We start from the raw sequence: 25,454 nt of genomic DNA, 5'->3' as shown, positions 1-25,454 counted from the left end.
AGGCAGTTATGGTTCCAGATGCGGGGCTGTTCAAAATGAGGGGGCACACCAACCACAAATGAGAACCGCAAATTAGTTCCGGCTGGAATTGGGGGGGGGGGGGGGGGAGACAGTTGGTATGGCACCCCATCTAAATTGTGCTGCAGTCCCACATCTGGAACCGCAACTGGTCTCAAGAAACAAACAGAACTGCAAAAGCCAAGACCAAAACTACCCAAAGCACCTTTGAGTGCCAAGTGAATTTGTCAAAGTAGGTGTAAAAATTGCCAAGCAAACATTTGAATTCATTATAATGACCTGTTATGTTTACCTTATATAGGAAATATAATCTATGTTTACACAACTGGTGCTAATTGGATTTATATAACAAATTTTAACGGATATTTTGAACATATCTAACAAAGATATTGGCTCTCTTAGGGTTAAGGGGAGAGCCCACCACTTCCTTTGTGGCTCTGCAAAAACAAAGACTGTTAGCCAGTTTGGTCATCTAAAAGGGCCTACACACAGGGAGACGCTGAAGCGTTCTGGGCGATGCTAGATCACTCAGAACCCTCCGCAAGATCGCTCAGCACACAGCAATGTGTCAGCGCTGTGTGCTGAGCGATCTGTCAGGGCCAGTGTTCTCCAGTGCTGGATATTAATCATCGTGCGATAGCGTTGTGCGGGGCTGCACATCACTATGGTCCCTACAGATGGAAAGATGTAGGGGCATTTAAGCGATCTTGTGATACGTCGTGTGTAGGCCCCATTGGGAACATGTTTTGATCAAACACGGAATTATGTACAAGCTACTCAAGTAGGACTCGGAGGAATGTATAGCAATCCTCATTCAACTCTGTCAATACCGTAGCAGCTAGATAGCGTAGTAGCAAAAAGCAGCCCTAGTTGAATCCACATAATAACCAGGCTAAATGTTAATCATGAGAAATGAGTGCAGTCTTCAATAAGACATTGGCTGGCTTCAAGCAGTTTGTTCCGGCCTGTATGGACAGTGACTAAGGGGAACAGCTGAAGCAATTTGCTGTGAGCAATACACTACTTTGATAGGCCAAATGGTCTGTGTCAGCCATCAACATTACTTTGTTCACCAGTATCTACAGTGTACCTCCATCGTGGACAAGACAATAACCTGGAAGGTCTGTCAAAGCGCAGAAGCCCATGATCAGATACTCACAGACTAACAGGTAGAGGAGTGCAATATAAGGAGAAATATAATGAGACAACTGGCCAGCTACAAATGATTATGGTTATGAATCAATTAAATCCAGGAAAAATCAACGCTGGAAAGGAAATTCTACACTATACACAGAGATGGAAACGTGTAGTGAGGCAGCTGACAACTTCACTAGCAGCTGCATCTTCAAAGTAAGCTCTTTTCTCAGTGCAAGCCCCGATTTCTAAAAGCATGTTTAGGCCAGGCCTCCTGCCTCCTTACAAGCCACCAATCAGAACTTACAGTACACGGTAACATAGTAGATAAGCTTGAACAAAGACATTTGTCCATCAAGTTCAACCTATTTAACTAGACTCATTGAACTAAATAATCCTAGATATGTACCCCCCCCCCCCCCTCCCCAGATTTTACATATTGATTCTATCACAGCATAACCAGTTTGTTGGATATGGCCTCTTTTAACCTGCTTATCTTCCCACTAGACAGACATAGTAACATAGTAATTAAGGCTGAAAAAAGACGTTAGTCCATCGAGTTCAACCTATCTAACTTGTAACTACTGACTTGAGTAAGTCATCTCTATAGGATTCCCTATAGGAGACTCTATAGGAGACCATGACTTGCTGATTATAGACCTGAATGTTATTTTCCATCAGGTACTTGTTCAATCTGATCTTAAATGTATTTAATGTATCTCTCATCACCACCTCTGCAGGCATTGAGTTCCACCCCTTTACTGCCCTCCCTCACCGTAAAGAACCCTTTCCTTCTAATGGTGCAAAACCTTCTCTCCTCTAGTTTAAGGATGCCCAAGACTGCAGTTGCACATTTCACAATGAAAAGAAACAAAAGCAAACTTTTAGGTGTTTAAACAGAGAGCACAACATGGTTCCTAGAAACATATCTAATGCTCAGAAACTAGTGCCCAGGACCTATCAACACTATTTGTTTATATATTACAAAATGTCTTATTTTGAGTTACACGCCATAAAAGGTTTGGCCTCCAACAGAAAACCACCATCTATGCCCACAATTAAAAGACCTTATCAACCACTTTCTGTCCAATTCCTATTGTGTTATCTTTGCAGAAGGTGTCCATATAAATTAAAATAAAATATGGGGAAAGGCCACAGTGCCCTCTGACGGCTGTTTAATCAATCTGTGCGCCCTTCTGATTCTATTACGGTATGTGCATTATACAGATGTGCCAAATCTGCATGATGATGTGGAATATTCAATTATTTATGTAAGGGCACTTGCCTTATGCAAATAATTACATTTACCTCAGAGGATATTTTGCATTCCCTGTACAGTGTATTCGAATCTGTGTCAATCAGGATAATCAAATAAATACCAGGCGTAATGCTGCTTGTGCCTGTGACATAACAAATACTTCAGCCTTCATTTTATCTATTAAAATAAAAATTCATATTCATCAAAATCTGATGACGCTCTACTATTTTTTTTTAGCTTTTGAAATGATCCAAGGACAAATAAATTATCGGATGATGGATTGTCAATAACAGACACACGGCAAAAAAAAGTAAAACAACAACCGCTTTCTCTAGCATGTTGGTTCCTGGACCCGGGAATGCCGACTCCCTGTCCTCAATGCGATTGCAAAAATGTTGCAATCGCATTGCTAAGATGCAAACGCTTTGCAGACTAATGAAGCACTCACATAACTAAGGTAGCTCCCTGCCTGCGCGGCCTACTGTAGCTGCGAAGGCAGGTGTTGGGTCGCCATGTTCTGGGTGGCTGCATGTGACACCTGTGACCACCTGGACAATGGTATGGAAATGCTCCCATTGTCCTTACAGCACTCAAGAAGCGCTGTGTCGATGCCCACAGAGCGCCATCATCTAGACAGCGATCGCATTTTGCAGAATGCGACCACAGTTTAATTCCTTACGCATGTCTAAAATGTTATTTTCTAAGGCTGTAACTGTGCCACCAACATTCTTGGGCTGGTCACTAGAACATCAATGCTATTTGGGCAACAGAGATGGCCAGAAAACACCAAGTCGGAAACAAAAAATAAATAAAGGGGAACGACTGTAAATGAAATGAATATAAATGGATTTTCTGCTCACAGAAGAGTTCCAGCTTGGTTTGCCTAAATGGTTAAAAAAAAAGAATATTGCCAGTAAAGGACTTGAATGTGCATGATTTCCGCCCAACTGACCACAATTTCACACCATGCACAGAGCTTCTGTTCTCACTACTGGGAGACGTATGAAACCGTCTAAGAGAAGGGGAAGTGTTACCAGATTGTATTTAATTTTTTTTTAGAATGGGGCAATTCAATTGTTTTGCTCCCTGGCTACCACTAGGGAGATGCAAAACTGAGCAATTGAATTACACTAATTGGCATTTATTTTTGCAGCCTCCTGAGACGTGAGAAGAAATGCCTGCAAAGTCCCATTTGGGCACAAATTTATCCAAAGAAGGGGCCTGTTTCAGACCTGATCGCAGGGCTGCGAATTGGAAGCCCTGGCGGTTATCGGGTGACCGCACAGTCTGCAGTGCCCTTGCACAAGCTGGCCATGGAAACAAAGGAAGCGATGGCTAGCCATCATTGGCCATTCGCAAGTTGAGTGAAAGGGGTGACATGCTGGTGATTTCTGGGAGTGCCCCGCAAAACACAGGCTTTGCCGGCCAATGGTTTTCCCCCTGTGTGCACGGCTGTGAACTTATTCACAGCTGTGAATAGGAGTGGGTATACACATTGGTGGGGCGGCGTTTACCTGATCTCTGGGCTCTTAAGATTCGCATCGGTGAGCGGCAGCAGAATTTTAAAAAACACTTTGAAAAAGTCTGTCCGGCAGCTGATTGGGTGAGAGTGCTCCCTCAGCCAATCAATGGCCGGCAAGTCTTTTGACAGTTTTTTTTTTTTAATTCTCCTGTCCCCAGCCCCTGCTGCAGCTCCCCGGGAGTCTTTACATGGCAAAAGGCTGACACGAGCAAAAGATCGGCAGGAAAAAGATAGACAAATGAAAACGTTGACATAGGTTTTTCACTGTTTTTGTTGTCAATGTCAATACCGATCAACATGTACCCCCAATTAGTGTAGCCCATACCCTGGCACGAATAGCTTCGCTTTACCCTTCCCAATTGTAATCCATGTTTATCGTAAAGCACAAAAAAGTGCAACAAAAGGAATAAATGGTAAAAAACTCATGTCGGACTTTTCACGTGTCGACCATTGTCATGTCCACCTTTTCCTTGTGTTGACATTTTGTCAAAGTTCACCTAGAGAATGTCCACCATTTTTCAGGCAATAAGATATGGGATCCCATCCTATGTGTTCCAAGGGTGGCTTATCATGTTTTATGCTTTGCGTGTCTGAGCGTAATCCCAGATAAATGCAGATGAGTATCAGGGCTAATTGCATGGCCCCTGGCGAATCTATTAGCTGAGGTAAATGACTGCAGCTAATTGGATACTGCCCATAATGTTAATGGCAATACAATGTACAGTAAATTCGTATTTAAATGTTTCTTTTACTTTCTTTTTTTCTATAAAGTTCCAGTTAAAAATAAAAAGATAATTTGTTCTTAACAGATAATCTGGTACTTGTGTACTTTCACGGCGCCAGCTCTGCGCTACGCTGTTTGTTTTCTGCCATTTGAATCTTGGCAGCTCGCCAGCTCTAAGCTACGTTATCAGCGTAGCGCCTGCATGGCCAGCTCGCGGCAGCTGCTAACTTTGGATTCTGCCTAAACTACGTTATCAGCGTAGCGCCGGCAGCAGCGCTCATAGACTGCAGATGTTGGCCAATGGCTGCCTCACTTTTACTGCTGCCTCACTTTGCTAAGCTTGTGGGTGCCTCTCACTCAGCGCTGGCGCCCGCATGATATCCTGTCATCTGTGGAAAGGGGATAATGCGGACGTCGTGGACAGGCGCTCCATTTGTGTGATACGTTGGTTCGTCTGAGACGCCCATGCGTCTTTGTAACCATTGCGGTTGGGTACAGTAACTAGGTGTTCGGGAGTGCGTGCGTCTCACGCACAAAGAGGGGTGCTGACGCAAGTGCATCTCATGCGTAATAAAAGAGGCATTTGCCAGTGCTCCATGTTACATGCTGGCAAATGCCTCCATTTGAGACCCCCACTATCCACGCCAGCCCGAAGCGTGGCGAGCGCAGCGAGGTACATGTCCTCCCGACCTTTTCATACCCCCACTATCCACAACGGCGTGGAGTTGATTTTATATGGTGTTGCGAGCGCAGCGAGCCACCGAGCCCGAAGTGTGGCGAGCACAGCGAGCCCCGCGAGGGGACATAGATAACTTCACATGTATTCCGTGTCCCCTCACGGGGCTCGCTGCGCTCCCCACGCTTCTGGCTCAGTGGCTCGCTGCGCTCGCCACACTATGTAAAGTCAACTCCACGCCGACGTGGATAGTGGGGCTATAAAAAGGTCAGGAGGATGCGTATCGCGTCCCCTCGCGGAGCTCACTATGCTGGCCACACTTCGGGCTGCCGTGGATAGTGGGGGTGTTTCAGGAACACATTCACACCTGAAATATCATACACCTGAGACAGTAATGACAACATGTGTTAACTGTTAACTGAAATTTACTGAAGATTAAGAAGAATAAAGAAGGATTAATGATTCAATAACAATACATTTAATAAGAACAATAAAGAACACATAAAAAAAAGATTAAAAGTAATTCATGTGAAACTGCACTGGCAGAAACAGCAGCCAACGTCGACACAGTTGTCTCTGCCTCTGCGGCATCATCTTTCTCTGCCTGGGGGAGCAGGGTCAAAGCGTGCAGGATGCGCAGGAAAGAGTCTTCGGCACCAACTGTCTTCCTCCAGATGAACTCCTGGAGATATGAGTCCAGCTGATGGCGCGCTGTTCCCCTTTGGCGCTTATTGCGCCACTTGCAAGCACCCCACAACCTTTCTATGTTCTGGGTGTGCACCCCGGTGCCCGGATCCACAAAGTGGTACCGGTGGTTCACCTTGGTGTGGTGGTACCCAGCCTGCTCCAACTGCTGCGTGTTGTAGGCCCTCCAGCAGTCAGAATAAATAGTGGTCCCCGGGAGCAAGTGCCTCTCAACTGCCGTTATGAAGCACTCTCCGGTCTACCTGGAGATGCCCCCGAATATCCACAGCTGAGGCAGGACGTGCCCAACCTGGTTCTTGCGTTTGGTGAACAGGCTCTCGACCACTTCCACAATGGTGCCTGGCCCTCCAATACGTCGGTGAGGCTGCGACAGGAGGTCGAAGGTGTAGGCCTCCCGCATTAAGCTGTTATACTGTCATCTTCTGCGATATGCCCAGGTGTCGCTCGCAGAACCGGACGCTCATCAGCTCTTCTGCCCAGCAGAAGACAAATCTGATCAATGTCACAAACGTCAGGTGGCACCTTCTTAACCACTGGGCAGCCCTGACACTGACCTTCTTCCTGCAGCTATGGATATGACAGCACCACATCCGCTCCCTGACACTCAGCCTCATAGGGTGTCCATTGGGGCAGGTCTGTGTGTCAGGCAGGAATTTCAGCCTCTGCAAAAATGCCACAGTATCCTCCTCAGTCGGTGGCAGATTAAATAAGGTCAGCTTCTCCGTAGCCATGACTCCAATACGTCTCACACAGTGTCTCTATCAATCTCCAACAGCTGACTGACTACGCTAACTGCGTACCGCTCAATGTACTAGATACGCTAACTGCGTAGCACTCACTATAACAGCTGACTGACTACGCTACGCTGTCCGCGGGAACAGTACGCTACATCTGACAGGGACGCTGCCGCATAGTCTAGGGAACTGACTACAGGGACGCTCACGCGACTACCGCGGGAAAACTTCGCTACGCTAACCACCCGATTCTGAAAGTGCAAGTACACAAGTACCGATAATCTTAACGTGAAACTAGCCCATAAGGGCAAAATATTTGAGAGGACGTTTAATATTAACTTAAATGTTAGAAGAGTTCTGATTGTACACCTGTAACTGTCCTTCCACATCAGTAGCCAATGGCTGGTCTCAATAAATGCATGGACCATTGGGGCGGGTGCCGAACAGTTTCCGACAGTCATTACCTCGACGTCGAGATCCCACCAGTCAAAACCCAGACACTCGGGGTCCCGATGGCCACCGGCTATTCTCCCTCGTGGGGGTCCACGACCCTTATAGAGGGAGAATAGAATAGGTGGCGAGGCTAGCGAGCGACCGTGCCCGCAGCAAGCCTGCAAGGTGCTTTGTTGCGCTCGCCCCACTGTCTGAGTCCGGCCATCCCCGGCGACGTCGGGCTAACGACTGTCGGGACCATATACCACACCCATTGGGGCTTACCTCTGTTTATACGTGTAACTGCATGTGCCTAAAGTCAAGCTTTCATTTAATGTGGAACTCTTCGAGATATGTTAATCCATATGTGTTTGTTCAATAAGCACATATGGATTAACAGATGAGTGAAATAACTGTTACTTGCCTTTGGATAAAAATACATAAAATGAACAGAATGTGAAATTGAGATGAACAGTCCAGAATTTACAGCATATGAAGGTACCAAAGCTCCTAAAAAAAGCTATAATGTAAATCTGAATACACATTTGATGTCAATGCAATCTTAATATCAACCATGTAACTATTTAACCATTAATTAAGAAGAAGACTACACTAAATTATTTATTAACCGTTTCTTATATAGCGCATACAGATTCCGCAGCACTTTACAGAGTATAGTTGCTCATTCACATCAGTCCCTGCCCCAGTGGAGCTTACAATCTATATACTAAATCACTAGAAACAAACCTCCTACAGGGATTCGGTATGAACTCCCGATGGTCAAAATACCGGCAGCCATTGACCGACGGTCAAAATCCCAACATGGTCGAAATACCGACATATAGCATGTAGACAGGAGAAAAAGTCAACATGACTTTCGGTCGTCAGGTCGCCATGGGTTTTTTCACTGTTTTTTTACCTGAATGTCGACACAGTTGACATGGACACAGTTGGAAGTGAACCGCAGCCCCTCGCATCGCTTGCTCGCATTGCTTCGGGCACGGTGGCTCGCTGCGCTTGGCACACTATTTTATTCTTCCACCACGCCCTAGTGGATGGTAGGGCATGAAATACCACCTGTCGGCACATGTCGGGTCAGAAAACAGTGAAAAAACCCATGTCGACCTCGCGACCTGTCGACCGAAAGTCATGTTGACTTTTTCACCTATCTACATTCTATATGTCGGGATTTTGACCGTCGGTCAATGGTTGTCGGTATTTTGACCGTCGGGATTTTGACTGCATCCCTCCTACAGGCTTATTTTCAAGACCACTGTATTTGAAGAACTCTCGAGCGAAGATATGTTTGATAGAGGACCGCTCTCTCTCTCATACCAGTGGCTCCTAATGCAGCACCAAGGATTGGAAAGATCCCCAAGAACAAAGAGGAAGACCCTGGGGTAAGTATAATGCATAGTAGGTGGTACGGGGCAAAGCAGGGACAAATAAGTTCCCCTTTTCTACCCATATCATGTCAAAGACCTAGGAATCCTTCCCAGCATTTTCACTTACAGTCAATCTCAATGCCATTATCATCAACTGGTTGTCAAAGGTTTGGTTATCAGATCTGAGTCAAAACCTTTGAACTTGGCTGATACTGGAACTGGGCAGGCGGGTGGGTGGGAGTGTGCTCTGTGTAACGTCACCTGGTTGCGCCGTGCACTGTGACGTCTATGGAGGGTAGTATCTAGATCCCCTTCAGTTTTGACAATTTTCCCACCATGCCCTGGGTCCAAGTATGCCTGGAGGGGGAATATAAATCTGTGGCGAGCGAAGCAGCTAAAACAAAACAAAATAACCTACACCTACGTGAAATACAGATAAACATTGTGAGGGCATCTAACAACTTCCGCCCTCACTGAACGTCACATCCTGTAATCAAAACTGAAGGGGATCTAGTCTGTACCGTCTATGGAGGTGGGGGCTGCTGACCGGGGCAATGGAGCCAGCGCTGCAGGTCTGCCGCAATACCCTCCACACTCCACAAAACCCTCCACACAGCCGCAATGACACAGTAACTAGCGACACAGCAATGACACAGTAACTAGCGACACAGCAATGACACAGCAACTAGCGACACAGCAATGACACCGTAACTAGCGACACAGCAATGACACAGTAACTAGTGACTCAGCAATGGCACAGTAAAGCGAACCAGCAATGAAACAACAGCAAGAAACCCAGTAAATAACACAATAGCCAGTGAGTTCGCAATAATAAAATAACTGGCGATCCAGCAATGACACAATAGCTACCGACCCAGCAAATCACGGTAATAATTAATAGGGAATTATGGAGGAGAGATAAATAGCCCTAGCAAACTGCAGCCCTAGATCTAATTATATATTCTTCTCTTAACCATTTAGGTGCCAACAATTCTGCGAGAAATTCCAGCGTGACTCACATTTGTTATAGTCATTCAAATAAAGAATATTGTGTAAAAAAAAGATGATATTTTCTATGTAAGGTAAACACTACAGGTCATTATGAGGAATACAAATGTTTGCTTGGCAATTTTCACACCTATTTTGACATATTCCCTTGGCACTCACAGGGTTCAAATGTATTTTTGATATATTAATGTATTGATAAATCAAACAATAGGTTTATTCTGTTCGTGTGGACAAGCTCTGCGCATACATCTGGCGTTTGTTACATCACGTTACACAGAAAACCGGAGTCACTCATTTTATATATAGACAATAGCATACGGCGATTAGCACTGACAGCAAGAAGCAGGAGTATTACAGTGTGCTAGTGTACAACAAGTCTGACTGACATCTCTGCAGTTTATAAATGCATAAGGGTCCGCGAATCACGGGGGGGGGGATCACGGGAGGGGGGGGGGTCGCGGGGGTCCGGGGGGTGCCGCTCACATACACCATGGTGGATGGTGGGCATGTACTGTAGCCCTGGCTGGGCGGGGGGAGGTGATGTCAAGGGGGTGGTGGTGTGTATCACACTGGTCTTGCGGGAAAGTTATACATACAGGGGTTGAGTGACAGATCTGGCTAAATATAATATATATATATTTATATATAAAGTAAATCAAAGCATGACATTTTCACTTATAGGAAGAGAAAACACTTGTCCACAAGAGCATAATCCCTATGCATGGTCAATGGGAGGGGTATGACCAATAGAGGAGGCATGTAACAAAACATAGTTTGTGCGGGCATGTGCAGGAGTATTTGAACGGAGCGCACATGTCTAATCTGTCAGAGTGCAGGTGTGATCGCAAATCCACATAGTGAGAGAGAGGGCAGGCTGCCAATGCAGCTCTTCACAGCTCAGCACACAGCACTGAGCAGTGTGTGCTGAGCTGAGGAGAGAGGCTGATGCAGTGGCAGTTTGTTCTCTCTCGCTTCCTGTCTGGGTAAAGAGTACTTTCTCCCCCCCCCCTCTTGGCACCACTGACTAGGATGCTAATAGAGACTCTGCTGATTATGTCTTATACTGTATGATGACATGTGTATATCTATGTGTGACTGAGGGGCAGATGTATACATCCTGGTGTAGTGATAAAGTGGTGATAAAGGGGGAGGTGATAGCAGAGCAGTTAATCAGCACCTAGCTGTCAAATTACAGGTTGGGTTTGAGAAATTGCAGCTGATCGGAGCAAATTGGCTGGTGTGTTATCACATCCACTGAGTCTCTGAATCTGTACACCCAGCGCTACAATGCAGCAACACAATTCTGATCCGCTCTATATACACTCAGTCACACACAATATACAAGTGTCTTGTGATCATTCTAGTACCCTGCTTTTAATACCTGTGCAGTTCCTCTTCGCTGCCTGGGATGTCGCACTCTGCTGTGGTGCTTCTAGCACAGGTCTGGTCTGCATATCAGTGCTGAGATACAGACCACACTGAGCTAGAAGCACCACAGCAGAGATCGACAACCCAGACAGGGAAGAGGAAATGCATAGGTTTGAAAAATGCAGGGTGATAGAATGTATACTGTCATATATAATAAAACAGTCTCCTTGGGCCTTATTCAGTTCTGATGGCCGGACATATTTTGTCAAAGTTGGTATAGATGAGGGCGTCGAGGGGGAATCTGGCAATGTGAAAAAAAGCTGTAGGAGAGACAACGAAACACGCCGGTGCCAAGGAGTCAGACAATAGAGATCACTTCAGTGTATGTAGCGGAATTACACCCAATAACAGTTGTTTAGACGATTTGTTGAGAGCTGTTTGATTAAATCAACTTCCCTTATACCCCGTTCTCATTGCCTAAAAAACCCGGGTATTTGGCAGGGCGAGCAGTAATTTCCTGTGTCGCGTCTCAGTGTGAACGCGTCTTTGTGAAATTTCCGGGTGTTATGCCCCGGGAATTACACACAGGTTTTTTGCAGGGTTTTTCCTGGGTAATACACAGGTGTACGTCAGTCTGAACAGCACAGACACGGGTTTTTCACACAAGATGCAAAATAGCAAGCTGATTGGGGAATGTAATCAGGTGACATGTGACGTCCATTTAATGCTGCGTCGAGGAGAGCAGAAATGGAGCACTGGAGGGATGAGGAAGTGTTGGAGCTGCTTGCTGTGAGAGGAGAGGAGGAAATTAATAAGCAAGTGACCGGCACAGTGAAGGACTCCACAGTTTACTACAACATTGCCAAAATCCTGTGTGCCCGTGGCATCATCAAAATGCAATGTGCTTGGGGAAATAAGGCCTCTTTTAATGACATCATCTTCAGCCAGCCAATAAAAGCTGCTTTCTAATACAGCCAATCACAGCTACTTTTTCAACAGCCAATCAAAGCTGCTATTATATTCACACACTTGTTGGCAGGGCAGACCAGGGGAAGCAGTGTGAACGGGTCAGACACGGGAATTTCCCAGGTCTAAGGTGCAGTGGGAACGGGGTCTAAAAGTTGCGATGCTCTCTGCCCCGCCAAAAACCCGGCAAGAAAAACCCAGGTTTTTGCAGGGGCGGCAATGAGAACATGGTATAAGTAACCACTTTCATGTGTTTCCCTGCACTTGGGAGTAAGTGGGAAATGGCTGTTTGCTCCTCATTCCCAGATTTTTTAATATAATCCTTTGATTATTATTTATTATTTATTTATATTGTCACTGATGAATATGATGATTAGAATGGAAAAATGCAAACCAGAGATATCTGACAACAATTCATATATAGGGTATTTATAAGGTATACAGCAACAACAGGTCCAGCATAGATATTGTCTCTTCCAGTACAAATGCGGAACAAATGCCCAAAGGCCATGACTAGATGTCACTTTTACAGACTTGTGTCACGGTCACACAGAACAGCTCATGTAAAATGATATGTGCAGTTGTACACATAACAAAGCAATCTCTGATACATAGGGAAGCTGGCCCAACACTTGTGATTTACAGGCATATTTCTGCTGCTGGGTTGCAGAGCAGAAGCGTACAGCAAAAAGCTGATTCCATAGTTCTGAATTAACAGCAAACATCCGTAGCTTTTACTGCTGCATAAAGACACCTGCTGCTTTTTTCTTACATGTTATTATTAACCTTTACTTATATAGTGTTATTATATATTAGAGAGCTTTATGGAGAACTTGAACATTTCATTATTCACTTCCATTCCTGCCCCATTGGAGCTGTTGTCAGAAGCCTTTAAAATGAACAGCATGTCTTTAGTGTGGCCAGAAACTGAAGAACCTTGAAGAAACCCACACAAGCAGAGGGAGAACATACAAACCCCACACATGTATACCATGGTTGCAATAATGCTTCCAAAACATGGTCACGACACCTGCCACATGTTTTCCTACCAGGGGTTAAATTGTGGGGGGAACGGGTTGGGACTGAGTTCCACCACCTGTAATGCTGAGGTGGAACTAGTTCAACCTCCACCTTGTCCCTGCACAGTAATTATAGCAGAAAAGCATTACAGTTTGCAAGGGAGTGTCAAACACCATACCAGTGGCCCTGGCTCCGCCTGATGGGGGAGGGGGTATTTGGGTGGCAGATAGAAATTAATTCCACCACCTCTCTAGGACCATTTTAATCCCCTAGGGTGGAATGTAATTGGATGAGAGATTCCAAAAGTGAGAGATTTGGTAAGAAATCTCCAGGTTCTTTAAAGCGGCAATCATTTACAAAATCAAACTGGTTTTGCAGTGTAAATGATTGCCGCTTTAAAAAAATCTGGAGATTCTTACCAAATCTCTCACTTTCTGATTCTCTCATCCTATTACATTTCACCACAGGTTCCTACGCTGAGTGACATGGCCAAAAGTGTGATAGGTTTCACTCTCCCTTCCTCTATAAAAGTATTATCTGAAAACCTGCACCAGTTAAATGTTTGTTAATCACAGTATTACAATGCAAACTGTTAAATATTCTCTAGTTCTCCTTCCTTGCATTATGAGCCGGAATGTAGGCTGGCTGTGTGACGGGGTGTTATAGGCAGTGTGTGCTCACAGCGTTTCCACTTCCTTTTACAATTGACACCATGTCAGACAAGTCTGTGCTGGCAGATTTATCCAACCTAGATCTCGCGTCCTATAGACTTGCTAAGAGAATGACTGCTGGTTGACAAGATGGATAAGTTATATTACCTGTAGCAGCAGGTGCACAGAAGTGAGTCAGGTGTACTGAGAAGTGGCAGGGTGGAGCATGGCACCTGCCAGCAGTTTCTCAACCCTGTAACACAGGTGCCAGGTAACCTATGTAATCTAATATTATGGAAGTGGCAGGGTGGAGCATGGCACCTGCCAACAGTTTCTCCACCCTATAACACAGGTGCCAGGTAACCTGTGAGATCTAATATTATGGAAGAACTGAAGGTTGCACAAAAAAAGGGGTAATTAACCAGCTAGGAAAGGATCAAAGGTGCTTACCAAAACAAAGCACAAACTAGTGTACTGAGGCCAGCACCTCCAACCCCCAGCACTTCCATGTTGTACATCAAATACAGTATAAGCCTGGATGTGGAAAGAGATATCTCCATAATTTACCCCTTACATAATAATGTCTCCAACTAGGATTCGTCCCTCGCATGCATTTGAATATTTAAAACATTCTCATATCAAAGCCAATTCATTTCAATGACCATTGGCACGAGGGGCACAGAAAGCTAATCTCCGCAGCCCCTGCAGAACCTCTTGTGGAGTCACAATGTTTTCTGATAATGCCAAAGAGGTTCTGCAGCAGCAAACACCTTATAAAAGCAGGTTTCCCCAGCCTAAAAAAAAAAGGGCATATAAAAATGGAATGCCCATTTGCCAGTAATCCATGCCATTGCCAACTCCCACCTGGGTATAATGAATTAAAATCAGACCCTTACTCTTTATAGAGACACTTTCGAGTCCATCTATTGTTAGTTACTATGGGATACAGCAGGGAGCCCTTCTAGCACTCCCCCAAATACCTCCCACTCCCAGCTGGGGTCATGCAGACAATGGATGCAGCTGTGCTTACCTGGAGCCCCACAATCAGCGCAGACCGTGTTCCCAGGTTTCTGGGCCAGCTCCAGCAGAGCTCTCCTGTTCACTTCCTCCGCCATAGTGTACACTGCCAGCCCAGCCAGCTATCCCTTTATCTCCCAGCTTGCGCTGTCCATGCACAGAGTGACACAGAGCACAGGGATACAGCTGGGAGGGACTCACATTGCTGTAGGTGGTGGTGGATGTCTCAAGAGCTGCCCAGTGCAGTGATATTATTATGTATGTGTCTGGGTATCAGACCTGCTTCTGCTGCTACAGTATGTCAGCTCCTCCTTTCTCCCATTCAAACTGGACTCTGCTTCTTCTGCAAACCAGTGACTTGTTCTGGTTCCGCATTCCTCCCAATACTAAGAAAGTCGGGTCCTAATCAGCTGCTCCTGGACGCCACCTGCCGGCGTGTGAGCGCATTACGGCCTCTAGGTTTTCCACAATCGACTGACATCATTCTTATTACCTTATAAGGACTTGGGACTTCCCAGTCAGCTTTGATCATAGGTGTAAATATTGGAGTGAGTTTTATACAGGCTCTGTCAGCTTTTCTCTGTCCATGTGTCATTCACTTGCAGTGATGCCACCCATAGAGAAAACGCTCTGACAGCAGCTACCTACTGGCTCTGTCCTTATTCTTATTTGCCACTTTCCACAGGATAAAATGAATATAATTCTGCATAAGCAGTAGTGCTGGATATGCATTTGCCTAGTCAAGATCCACTATGTCGACATTCATAATGTCGACATGACTATTAAATGGTGTAATATTGACATAGATAAAATATTATTGTATGACATTAGCATTGGGGTTAACTGTCAACATTATGAACTTATGGCAATGTGGACATGTTACAAGATGTGCATGTTGACATGTATTATGTCAACATGCAGTACAAGTTAACATTGTTTAGTTGACATTGTGTATGTTGACATTTTAAACACAGACTTTACGAATGTATATAATATTTTTCCACTACTTATTAGTAATGTCACTTTTTTATCATTTTAATTTACTGGTTTGCTAGGTCTAAAGCTGGGTACACATATATAATCGTTGGGCCGTTCTTCCATTCTGGGTTGAACGGTCGTTCGATTGTATAGGTGTGTACGTTGTCCCGATTCCTGCTGTGCGATCGACAAACGGCCAAAAACAGTTTTGTCCGTCCATACTCGGTCGGTCGAAGGTTCCGTGCTGTTTAATATTCATCGGACCGGACGGGCCCATATCGGAACAAAAGTGCAGTGTGTACGCACGTTCGATTAATATGCTGGCCGTTCTTGCGACTATACTGGCAAAATTGGAACGCCCATGTGGGCATCATCTCTCCTACAGCACAAGAAGCGTTCACCTCTCCCTATAGCATTTCAATAGGGAGTATATATAAAATATATATATATGTATACAAAAAAGGGTTTATCGGAGAGCGCTGAATTATGTACCACCTAGTCACTTCAGTACAATATAGCACACTGGTAAAATTTATATAACGACAATTGATTATTGTCCCTTTCCCGAATGAAATATGGAATTCTGTTCAAGGTAAAAAGTTCTTTATTGGGTTTCAATAAAGAACTTTTTACCTTGAACAGAATTCCACATTTCATTCGGGAAAGGGACAATAATCAATTGTCGTTATATAAATTTTACCAGAGTGCTATATTGTACTGAAGTGACTAGGTGGTACATAATTCAGCGCTCTCCGATAAACCCTTTTTTGTGTATCTCTTGCCTGACTCCCACTAACAGTGGAGCCTTATTGGAGTAGCAGCAGATATTAAGAATTGTTAGTGCAATACGAGGTCCATACTGTGTTTTTATATATATATATATATATGTATATCTGCTATGATCTGTTATCAGATAAGGGTGGTAAGTGTCTAAATTTTACTCAGCCGGCAGGGTGGCTATGGTCAGATACGGGTGGCAAGCGTCTAAAATTTACTCAGCCGGCAGGGTGACTATGGTCAGATATGGGTGGTAAGCGTCTAAATTGTACTCAGCCGGCAGGGTGACTATGGACAGTCTCGCCTCAGAAGCCAGTCTCGCAGCTGTGATTCTTGCTCCTCTTTTTTTTTTATAGCTTGCAATGTTGTGGCCATAGCATGTTTTTGTATGCCTTTAACCCAGCCCATTATGATAACTTTGTTTATATATATCGTGTCAATAGCCCAAATCGAGAGAGTGTGTACGGTGGTACAATCTTTTTCTTGCGACTGTTTGGACGGGAGTACATCGGACGTCGCAAGTAAAATTGTACCGGTGTGTACGCGTGTATCGGCTGGTGTTTCTGGACAGTCGGTCGCGTCTATGGTCGGTCGAACGGTCGCAAGAAAACTGGGATTGTATAGGTGTGTACCCAGCTTAATATCTGGAAACAAAAAATAAAGTAGAAGTATATTCCACACATTTGATTTAATAGGTTCAAAGACCCATTTTATTGATCGTTGATGGTACTCAACATTGTGGGACCTATGCATTGGGTACTCTACTATTTGTTTAGTGTGTAAAAGCAAAATGCATAGAGGAATGTAATCATACACGTGTGAAATCTAGGTGAAATGACATCCATGCTTCACTCAGAGGTACTGAAATAAAACTAATATTCATAAAAGCATTAGCACAGCATTGCCAGTTTGTTTACTACTTTTAAATGGCTGCTTAGAGGTGAGGAGCAGGAAGACCAATCAGGAGCCATGCTCTCTACGATCTCAGTGATTGGCTCTTCAAGTGTTGCTTTTTAAAGACATAAATCATTTTATTTTAAAACAAAAGGATTCAATGGCTGTCTTTTCAGAAATGATCACGAAGAAATGGAGAGATGTATAAGAGCTTCTAAAGTTTGTTGAAGTCTACAGGTAGCACAGTTGCTCATAGCAACCAAAACTCAACTTTTACCTGTCATTTTACAGAATGTACTTGATGAATGCTAGCTCAGATCGGATTGGCTGCTTTTCACAACTTCTCTTGTCCACACTTTAGAAGCCTTAATTCAGGGGTGTCCAAACTTTTTGCGACGAGGGCCAGATTTGGTGAAGTGTAAATGTGTTGGCGCCGACCATTCGGCCTGACGTTCTTTGAATCATTAATCACATCAGAATGGTCCCCCACTCTGCCCCCATTCACTCTATGTCCCCCAGCCTGCCCCTTCACTGTATGTCCCCCAGCCTGCCCCTTCACTGTATGTCCCCCAGCCTGTCCCTTCACTGTATTTCCCCCAGCCTGCCCCCATTCACTGTATGTCCCCCAGCATGCCCCTCCTTCACTGTATGTTCCAAACTCTGCACCCATTCACTCTGTCCCCCAGCCTGCCCCCCTTCTCTTAATGTCCATCAGTGCCTCCATTCATTGTATGTCCCCAAGCCTGACCCTCCTTCACTGTATGACTCCCATTCACTGTATGACCCCCATTCACTATGTAGCCCATTCACTGTATGTGCCCCAGCCTGCCCCTGCTCCCCCTTCTCTGAATGGCCATCACTGCCTCCATTCACTGTATGTCCCCCAGCCTGACCCTCCTTCACTGTATGTCCCCCACTCTGCCCCCTCCCTTCTCTGTATGTTTCCCAGCCCCTTGTGTGAGCCAGAGGAAGGAGAGGCAAAGCAAGTACTGCAAGGACAGGAGATGCTTGGGCTCCCGCTGCTGCCCTCCTCCACTCTGCATGTTACGGGAGCAAGCTTCCCCCTTGCTGCCCCTCTCCCCAAACACTGCTGTCACTGTGATTGTGGAGTAGGGTGATATACGATTGCAGTAGCAGGGGTAGGACCCCAAACACATCTGACTTTGGTGGACGGCACCTCCTCACTGCAGCAGACAGCAAGGTAAAGGTGCGCTCGCCATGTCCCCACCTTTAGTGTCCTGTGCTGTGCTTCCCAAATCTGATGCCCCCGGGCCTGACTTAATTCATCTACTTCACAGCAAATAAACCAAGAATTAGGATTATGGTATAAATGGTAGACAATGTCTAGGTCAACATATAAGAATGGTTGACATACCTTAGGTCGAAATTGACAGAAGGTCGTTACAAGCTGTAGGTCGACCTGGACATGGTGGACATGAATAATAGACATGAGTTTTTCACTTTTTTGAGTATCTGTCAACCTATGTCGCCATGGACATGTACTGCGTCTCCTCGCATGACTCACTGCACCTGCCATGACTTGGGCACTGTTATATTCTCTCTCTATGTCCACTTGGATAGTAAAGTATGAAGAACAACATAAAAAAAATAAAAAACCTCATGTCGACCATGTATGTTGACCATAAGATTGTGTTGCCAATTTGGCAATGTTGACATTGGGTGTGTCGACCGATTCACTGTTGACCATTAATGTCGACCTAGATATTGTCTACCCAGTAACCACATAACATAATTAATTTGCAGTAGCAACCCACCACAATGGTTATTCACTTCCACAGATCTGTAGGCCTTCGGTTCTGTGCAGCTCTTCTGCCTAATAGATGGCAATGTGCAATATTTCACAGCAGGCTTTAATGAAGCCTTGCAGTTACCATGGATTACAGGAACTGCAAGATCAGCACTGGACAGTGTCTGCATTCTGTGACTGACACTGGAATCAACTGACAAGACAGTAAAATAAATAAATGAGGGGGGGGGGTTTGGCAGTTGAATCAAGGTGGGGAGATTTTAATTATGTTAAAGAAACCCTTTAATTGTTTCTGCAAAGCAGTAAAATAGTGAGAACCAACTGGTACTCTTATTGTATCAAATAGAGAATATTAATGCCCGGACATCTCGCAAAGGGCTTTATGCATAAAAACAAGATAAATATGGAAGAATCAGGAGAAACATTATGACAAAATAATGTGAGAAGCTTTATTAACATGCAATGACAACTTGCACACAGATAAACATAACATGCTTCATAATTTAACCGTAATGTAAGAATACATTTTCATTTCTATAATGGAGGGGGGGTGGCAGTATATAATTTCTACATCTTAAAATTAGATTCAGGGGTTTTCTTTACCCCCCCCCCAAAAAAAAAAAAATTTTTAAGGGTATGCCATACCCCCTTACCTGCACCGATGGTTACAACCTTGCTGAGCCTGTACTGGTATGCAATATTTTTACAACCTGGTTGAGCTCCTTAGAGAGCAAGAGTGGGTGATTGCGCTAGAACATTGTCTAGCGCAATCACCCACACTTGCTCTCTTGTTTATTGTATTGGAGGTGACTCCTCCAATTTTAGATTGCTGCTGTAAGCCAAGCACAATCATATTGAAGCGCCTTAAACAATTGATATAGATTTCTATATCTCCTCCTTTTTTTGTATACTATTGAGCTCCTTAAGACCCCCATACATTAGGCCGACTTGTCCTAGGGACAAGTCGGACCCAATTTACCTGCGAGCCACCCGGCAGCTCCCCGGGAGGCTCACATACAATTTGGCACTTGATGTGCCATTTTTTACATGGGATAAATCGCATGAGATTTATCCCATGTAAAAAAAAACCCGGGGAGCTGCAGGGCGGTGAGGAGTAGTGGGGGCGGGCAGCGGCAGTAGTGGGGGCGGGCAGCGGCGGCGGTGGTGGGGGCGGGCGGCGGGTGCGGTGAGCGCTGCTGACCTGGCCGGGCAGTGTACTTACACATAGCAGCAGCGGGGACGGGCAGCGTAGTGGCGGCTATTAGATTTTTAAAATACTTGTCAAATGACCGGCCGCTCTCTGATTGGCCGGAGAGCTCTCAGCCAATCAGAGAGCGGCCGGTCATTTGACAAGTATTTTAAAAATATAATAGCCGCCACTGCGCTGCCCGTCTCCGCTGCTGCTATGTGTAAGTACACTGCCCGGCCAGGTCAGTCAGCAGCACTCGCCGGCGCTCAGGGACCCGCTGCCTGCCCCACTGCTCCCCCGGTGTCTGCATGCATATGCCTGTCAGGTGGCAGGCATATGCATACAGGGAGGTCGGACGTGATCGTATGTACAGACCGTCCGACCTCCCTGATCCGGTCCGATGCGCACGGGACCGCGCATCGGATCGGATATCACACACCTACGATTTTGGGCCGATATCACCCGATTATCGGCACAAAGTGCCGAAATCGGATGAAATCGTCCCAAAATCGCATAGTGTATGGGGGCCTTTAGACACTGCACCAGGATTACTCACACTGTAGTGCCCATTACACATTGGGGGGAATTCTGGTTCACTGGCAAAGGCAAATTTCTTCTCAAATGGACAAAACCATTTGCACTGCAGGGGGGCAGATGTAACTTGTGCAGAGAAAATTAGATTTGGGTGGGGATTTACGTCAAAGTGAGATCTATATAGCAGTGTAAAAATAAGCAGTCAGTATTTTCCCTGTACAGACACAAAATAACTTACCCATATGTAAATATCTCTGCACATGTTACATCTGCCCCTCTGCAGTGCACATGGTTTTATCCATTTGAGAGGGAATTTGCCTTTGCCAGCGAACCAGAATAAGGGCCATTGTCACGCACAGCAATGCCCATTACATTTTACACCACCCACCATAATGTCCCTTACATATTATGTCACACACCATAATAACCATTACATATTATGTTACAAACCGTAATGCCCATTGCACATTACATCACGCACCAGAATGGCCATTACATATTACACCACACACTGTAATGCCTATTACCTATTATACAACATACAGTAACGCCTATTACACATTGTACCATACACCGTAACTCCTCTTACATATAGGGGATTATTATGGTTGATTCGCAAGGCTGCAAATTCGCAGCCTTGCAAGTCCATCAAACCCACCTTGTAAATGGTGTCTGGCCGCCACCCATTCGCAAGGCAAATTCGCACACAGGGCATGCGAATGGATGTTACACTGTAACATCCATTAACAGCCTGGTGGGATCCGCCCCATCATTCGAAGGTGGCTGACCCTCGAATGATGGCGAATGCTCACACATATGTAATGTTGCCTCAGAGCAACCTCACAGATATGTGTCTGCTCAGGGGGATGTAGGTGGGCAGCTGACATTCGGTGATGTCAGCTGCCCACACCCCGCCTGTCCATAATGCCCCATTAGCATGAGAATGCTCATTGCTCTCATGGGAACGCCCATATGGTAATGGGGCAGCCCGCTGCCACATGCCCCCCCACCCACAAGGTTGCTTGCATCCACCCGCGAACAATCTGTTCGCCGAGGCCACACGCAACAAGCGAATGCGAAGCAACCAGAATACCCTCCATTATACAACATACCATAATGCCTATTACACATTATACCACACACTGTAATGCCTTTTACACATTATGCCACACACCATATTACCTATTACATGTTATGCCACATAACTGCCGCTTACTTACATGCTCGTTGCCAGGAGTTACATGCTTGTTGCCAGGGGTTTCTTGCTCGACTCCAGGGGTTACATGCTTGTTGTTAGGGGTTAGATCTCTTTGCCTGGGGGATACATGATCCTTGCCATGGGTTTATTTCTCATTGCCATGGGGATTGAAGGTTAAATGCCCATTGACAGGGGGGTTACATGCTCTTTGCATGCGTTTCATGCTCCTTGCCAAGGTAGGGGGGGATTACATTCTCTTTTCCATGTGGAATACATGCTCGTTGCCCAGGGGGAGTTTAGGGGAGTTACATAATAGTTGCCACAGGGGAGTTACATGCTCATTGTCTCATTGTGTTACTTGCTTGTTGCCCTGAGGTGTGCACTGCATGCCAGCGCTCCTGGAATCTGCACTTCCTGGTAGCGCTGGGAGCTCTGTGCTCCACTCCCCTGTCAGATGCTAGAGGTGCAGGAGCACCTCCATCGTCTGTCTCGTCAGGTCTGTGTTGACTGTGTCCTGCAGTTGTGTGTGAGTGGCGGTTGGTGGGTAGTGGACCAGGCTGCAGCATCTCCTACTCGGCTCCTTGATCACTGTTGCCTGAACAGGTCTCTGCTCCTGCATATGTATGAGTCGGAGCCTGCTCATTCAATATGCATTCTGCCAGGTCTTCGCTCATTGCATATGCACGGGCGGGGATATGCTCATTCAATATACACTGCACTGGGTCCCTGCTCATTAGACATGCACAGGCAGGGACCCAGTGCAGTGCATTATGAATGACCAGGTCCCCGCCTGTGCATATCTAATGAGCGGTGACCCGCTGCAGCTTTCTACTGTGGGAGTTATGCCACTGGACTAGCAGGCAGGCTGGCAGAGTGGCCTGGGCCCTCCTCTCTCTTCAAAGTGGCAGGGCCCAGGACACTTGTCCTTATGGTCCCCGAGGACCCACTGCCATGGTGCTCGATGTTGACAAATTGGGCAGCTTCACATCCCCCATAGGATGAGGCTGTGAGCAGGGCAGGGATAGGATAGGGAAATTCCAGCTGCGGCCTCTTCTACATACATTCTGGTGATACTTAATATGTGCAGCTAACCTTCGGGGAATTAGCCGCAGATATTATATGATAAATGGGCCCTTATATCTTATATAACTTTTTTTATTGCACAAATGAATTTTTAAATATATGTAATATATTCAAAGTAATCACTGAGGACCTTTTTGTCATTTCATGTTTGTTTGCTTTTTCATTTTGCTCACAAACGATTGTAGATTGTAACTATATTGCTTTGTTCTTATACAGAAGTGGTTTGAAATGTCCAAACATGACTGGTCAGTGCGCAGGTTCAGCCTCCTTCGTCTATCAGCACCTCTTCCTAAACTGGAAGCCCTGGACAGGCAGCTATGTACTGTAGCCACAATGTTAAAGATTACAAGGAGAAATCATCTAGCCATCTTTGCTTTGGAAGGTTCTCTGTGATGTGTAATTGCTTAAATTACTTATTTTAACTATTCTTCTTCAAATCCATTTCTTTGTATAATTAAGGTTTTTCCATTTTAGGTATTTATGAATAATACACCTGTGTACCATCAATGTGCCCTATGATGGGAACAGAACATGTATGTGCATTGTTGTTGTGTTAAACAGCTACTTTATACAAAAAGGTTTATACCACGTTCTCACTGCCACAAAAACCCGGGTATTTCCCGGGGCAAGCTGAAAATTCCTGTTTCCTGTCTCAGTGTGAAAGGGTCTTTGTGAAATTCCCGGGTGTTATGACCCTGGAATTACACCCGGGTTTTTTGCAGGGTTTTTCCTGGGTAATACACGGGTGTATGGCAGTGTGAACAGCACAGACCCGGGTTTTTCACACAAAAATGAGCTAATTGGGGGATGTAATCATGTGATATGTGACATCATCTTTAGCCAGCCAATAAAAGCTGCTTTTAAACAGCCTATCACAGCAATTTGTACAAATTTCCCAATCAAAGCTGCTATTACATTCCACACACTTGTTGGAAGGCAGACCATGGAAAGCAGTGTGAAAGGGGCAGACACGGGAAATTCCCGGGTCTGAGGTGCAGTGTGAAGGGGGTCTGTTGAGCTGACAAGCTCTGTGCCCCCCCAAAAAAAATCCCGCAAGAAAAACCTGGGATTTTGCAGGGGTGGCAATGAGAACGCAGAATTATAACTTGAATCAAAAGAAATATAGCTCCGGATTATAATAGTGAAGCACTCTTTTAACTAGCCTTATACTAAGGGGGTTATTCTGGTTTGATCAGTCCACCATACACACACACACACACACACACACACACACACACAAAACCAATGTTTTGTTTGTGCGCATTTCTGCAGGACTGCGGGCAGGGGGCATGGGGTAGCGGGTCGGTGGATTCGCCCATGAGAACGCTGGGCGTTCCCATGCAAATTGCCCGTAAACACGGGTGCAGGGGCTGGGCAGTTGACAGCACCGGATGTCAGCTATCCGCCCAGTTCCTATCGAGCACGCATACTGTATCTAAGTGATTTGAGAGTCACTTAGATATGCATGCACCTTCCACATCCTTTGATGGTCGTGACCATCGAATGAGGTGGGTGTCGCCCAATAGGCTGCAAATGGATTTTTTGCATACATTCGCAGCCGTGCGGGCAACCTGGCATGCCAGGGAGAGAGGGCAGACCTGCGAATGGCATTTAGTCCACACGCAATGCTCCAAACTTTGCAGCATTGCGTGTAGACCAGAATAAGGTCCTAAACCTCCTCCCTTTCTGAGAGCAGCAGATAAAAGGTGCCCATACACAGAGCGATGTGCTCTGTGCATTTTGAACTAGATCGCATCACATCCAGTACAAAATCATACAATGTGCAACAGCAGCGTGCGTTTTGTACCAGATGCATTGTGGTTTAGTCCAAAAAGTACTGCACATATGTACTTTTTGGACTTTGTGCTCGGGGAGCACAAATCGCTTTGGAAGACCAAAACTCTTCATCTATGGGGACCTTTAGAGCCTGATTCAAACCTGTTAGCATGGCTGTAATTTTTGCAGAAGGACAAAACCATGTTGCAGGTGGGGCAGATGTAACATGTGCAGAGAGAAAAAAAGTGGGGGTTAGTGCTGAGCTTTGTCCTGGTGTATGCGAAAATCAAGCATAAATTGTGTCTGACAGTGATACAGTGTTCTTAGCACCTAGAGTGTGCATCAGTATTGTTCTTCATTCCTGTATGGTACTAGAAGCCTTAACTTGGTAGCACCTCTCATTATGTTTAAAAATATGGTGTGCAGTCCAGTCCCCCCCTCTTTCCCAAATATTTGTGTATATATTGTACACTGAAGGTAAGGCTCCTTCATTCTGGCACTGGCACCCCTCCCATCTACCCTCAGGTGTTTTAATTAGCACAGGTTCCTACATTGCAGACTGCATGTTAATATGGGCTCTATTTGAAGGTAAGACCTAGATAAATTTATATAATGTGTTAGTATTAGAAATGTTAGGGAC

At 45.4% G+C, this 25,454-nt stretch overlaps 1 protein-coding gene across 1 annotated transcript in view; it reads right to left on the bottom strand.

Moving 5' to 3' along the window:
- Nucleotides 1–15,027, bottom strand: part of ADAP1 (ArfGAP with dual PH domains 1) — a 138,602-nt gene extending 123,575 nt beyond the window's left edge. Inside the window, exon 1 of the mRNA XM_083153130.1 lies at nt 14,631–15,027. Coding sequence (XP_083009256.1) covers nt 14,631–14,715 — 85 coding nt within the window. The 5' untranslated portion in view covers nt 14,716–15,027. The remainder of the gene's footprint in view (nt 1–14,630) is intronic.
- Between the last annotated feature and the right edge of the window lie 10,427 nt (nt 15,028–25,454).

The sequence above is a fragment of the Crinia signifera genome, chromosome 7 (assembly GCF_055691185.1).
Source record: "Crinia signifera chromosome 7, ASM5569118v1, whole genome shotgun sequence".
NCBI classification, from domain to species: Eukaryota; Metazoa; Chordata; class Amphibia; order Anura; family Myobatrachidae; genus Crinia; species Crinia signifera.
This window is presented reverse-complemented; position numbering and strand designations above follow the sequence as displayed.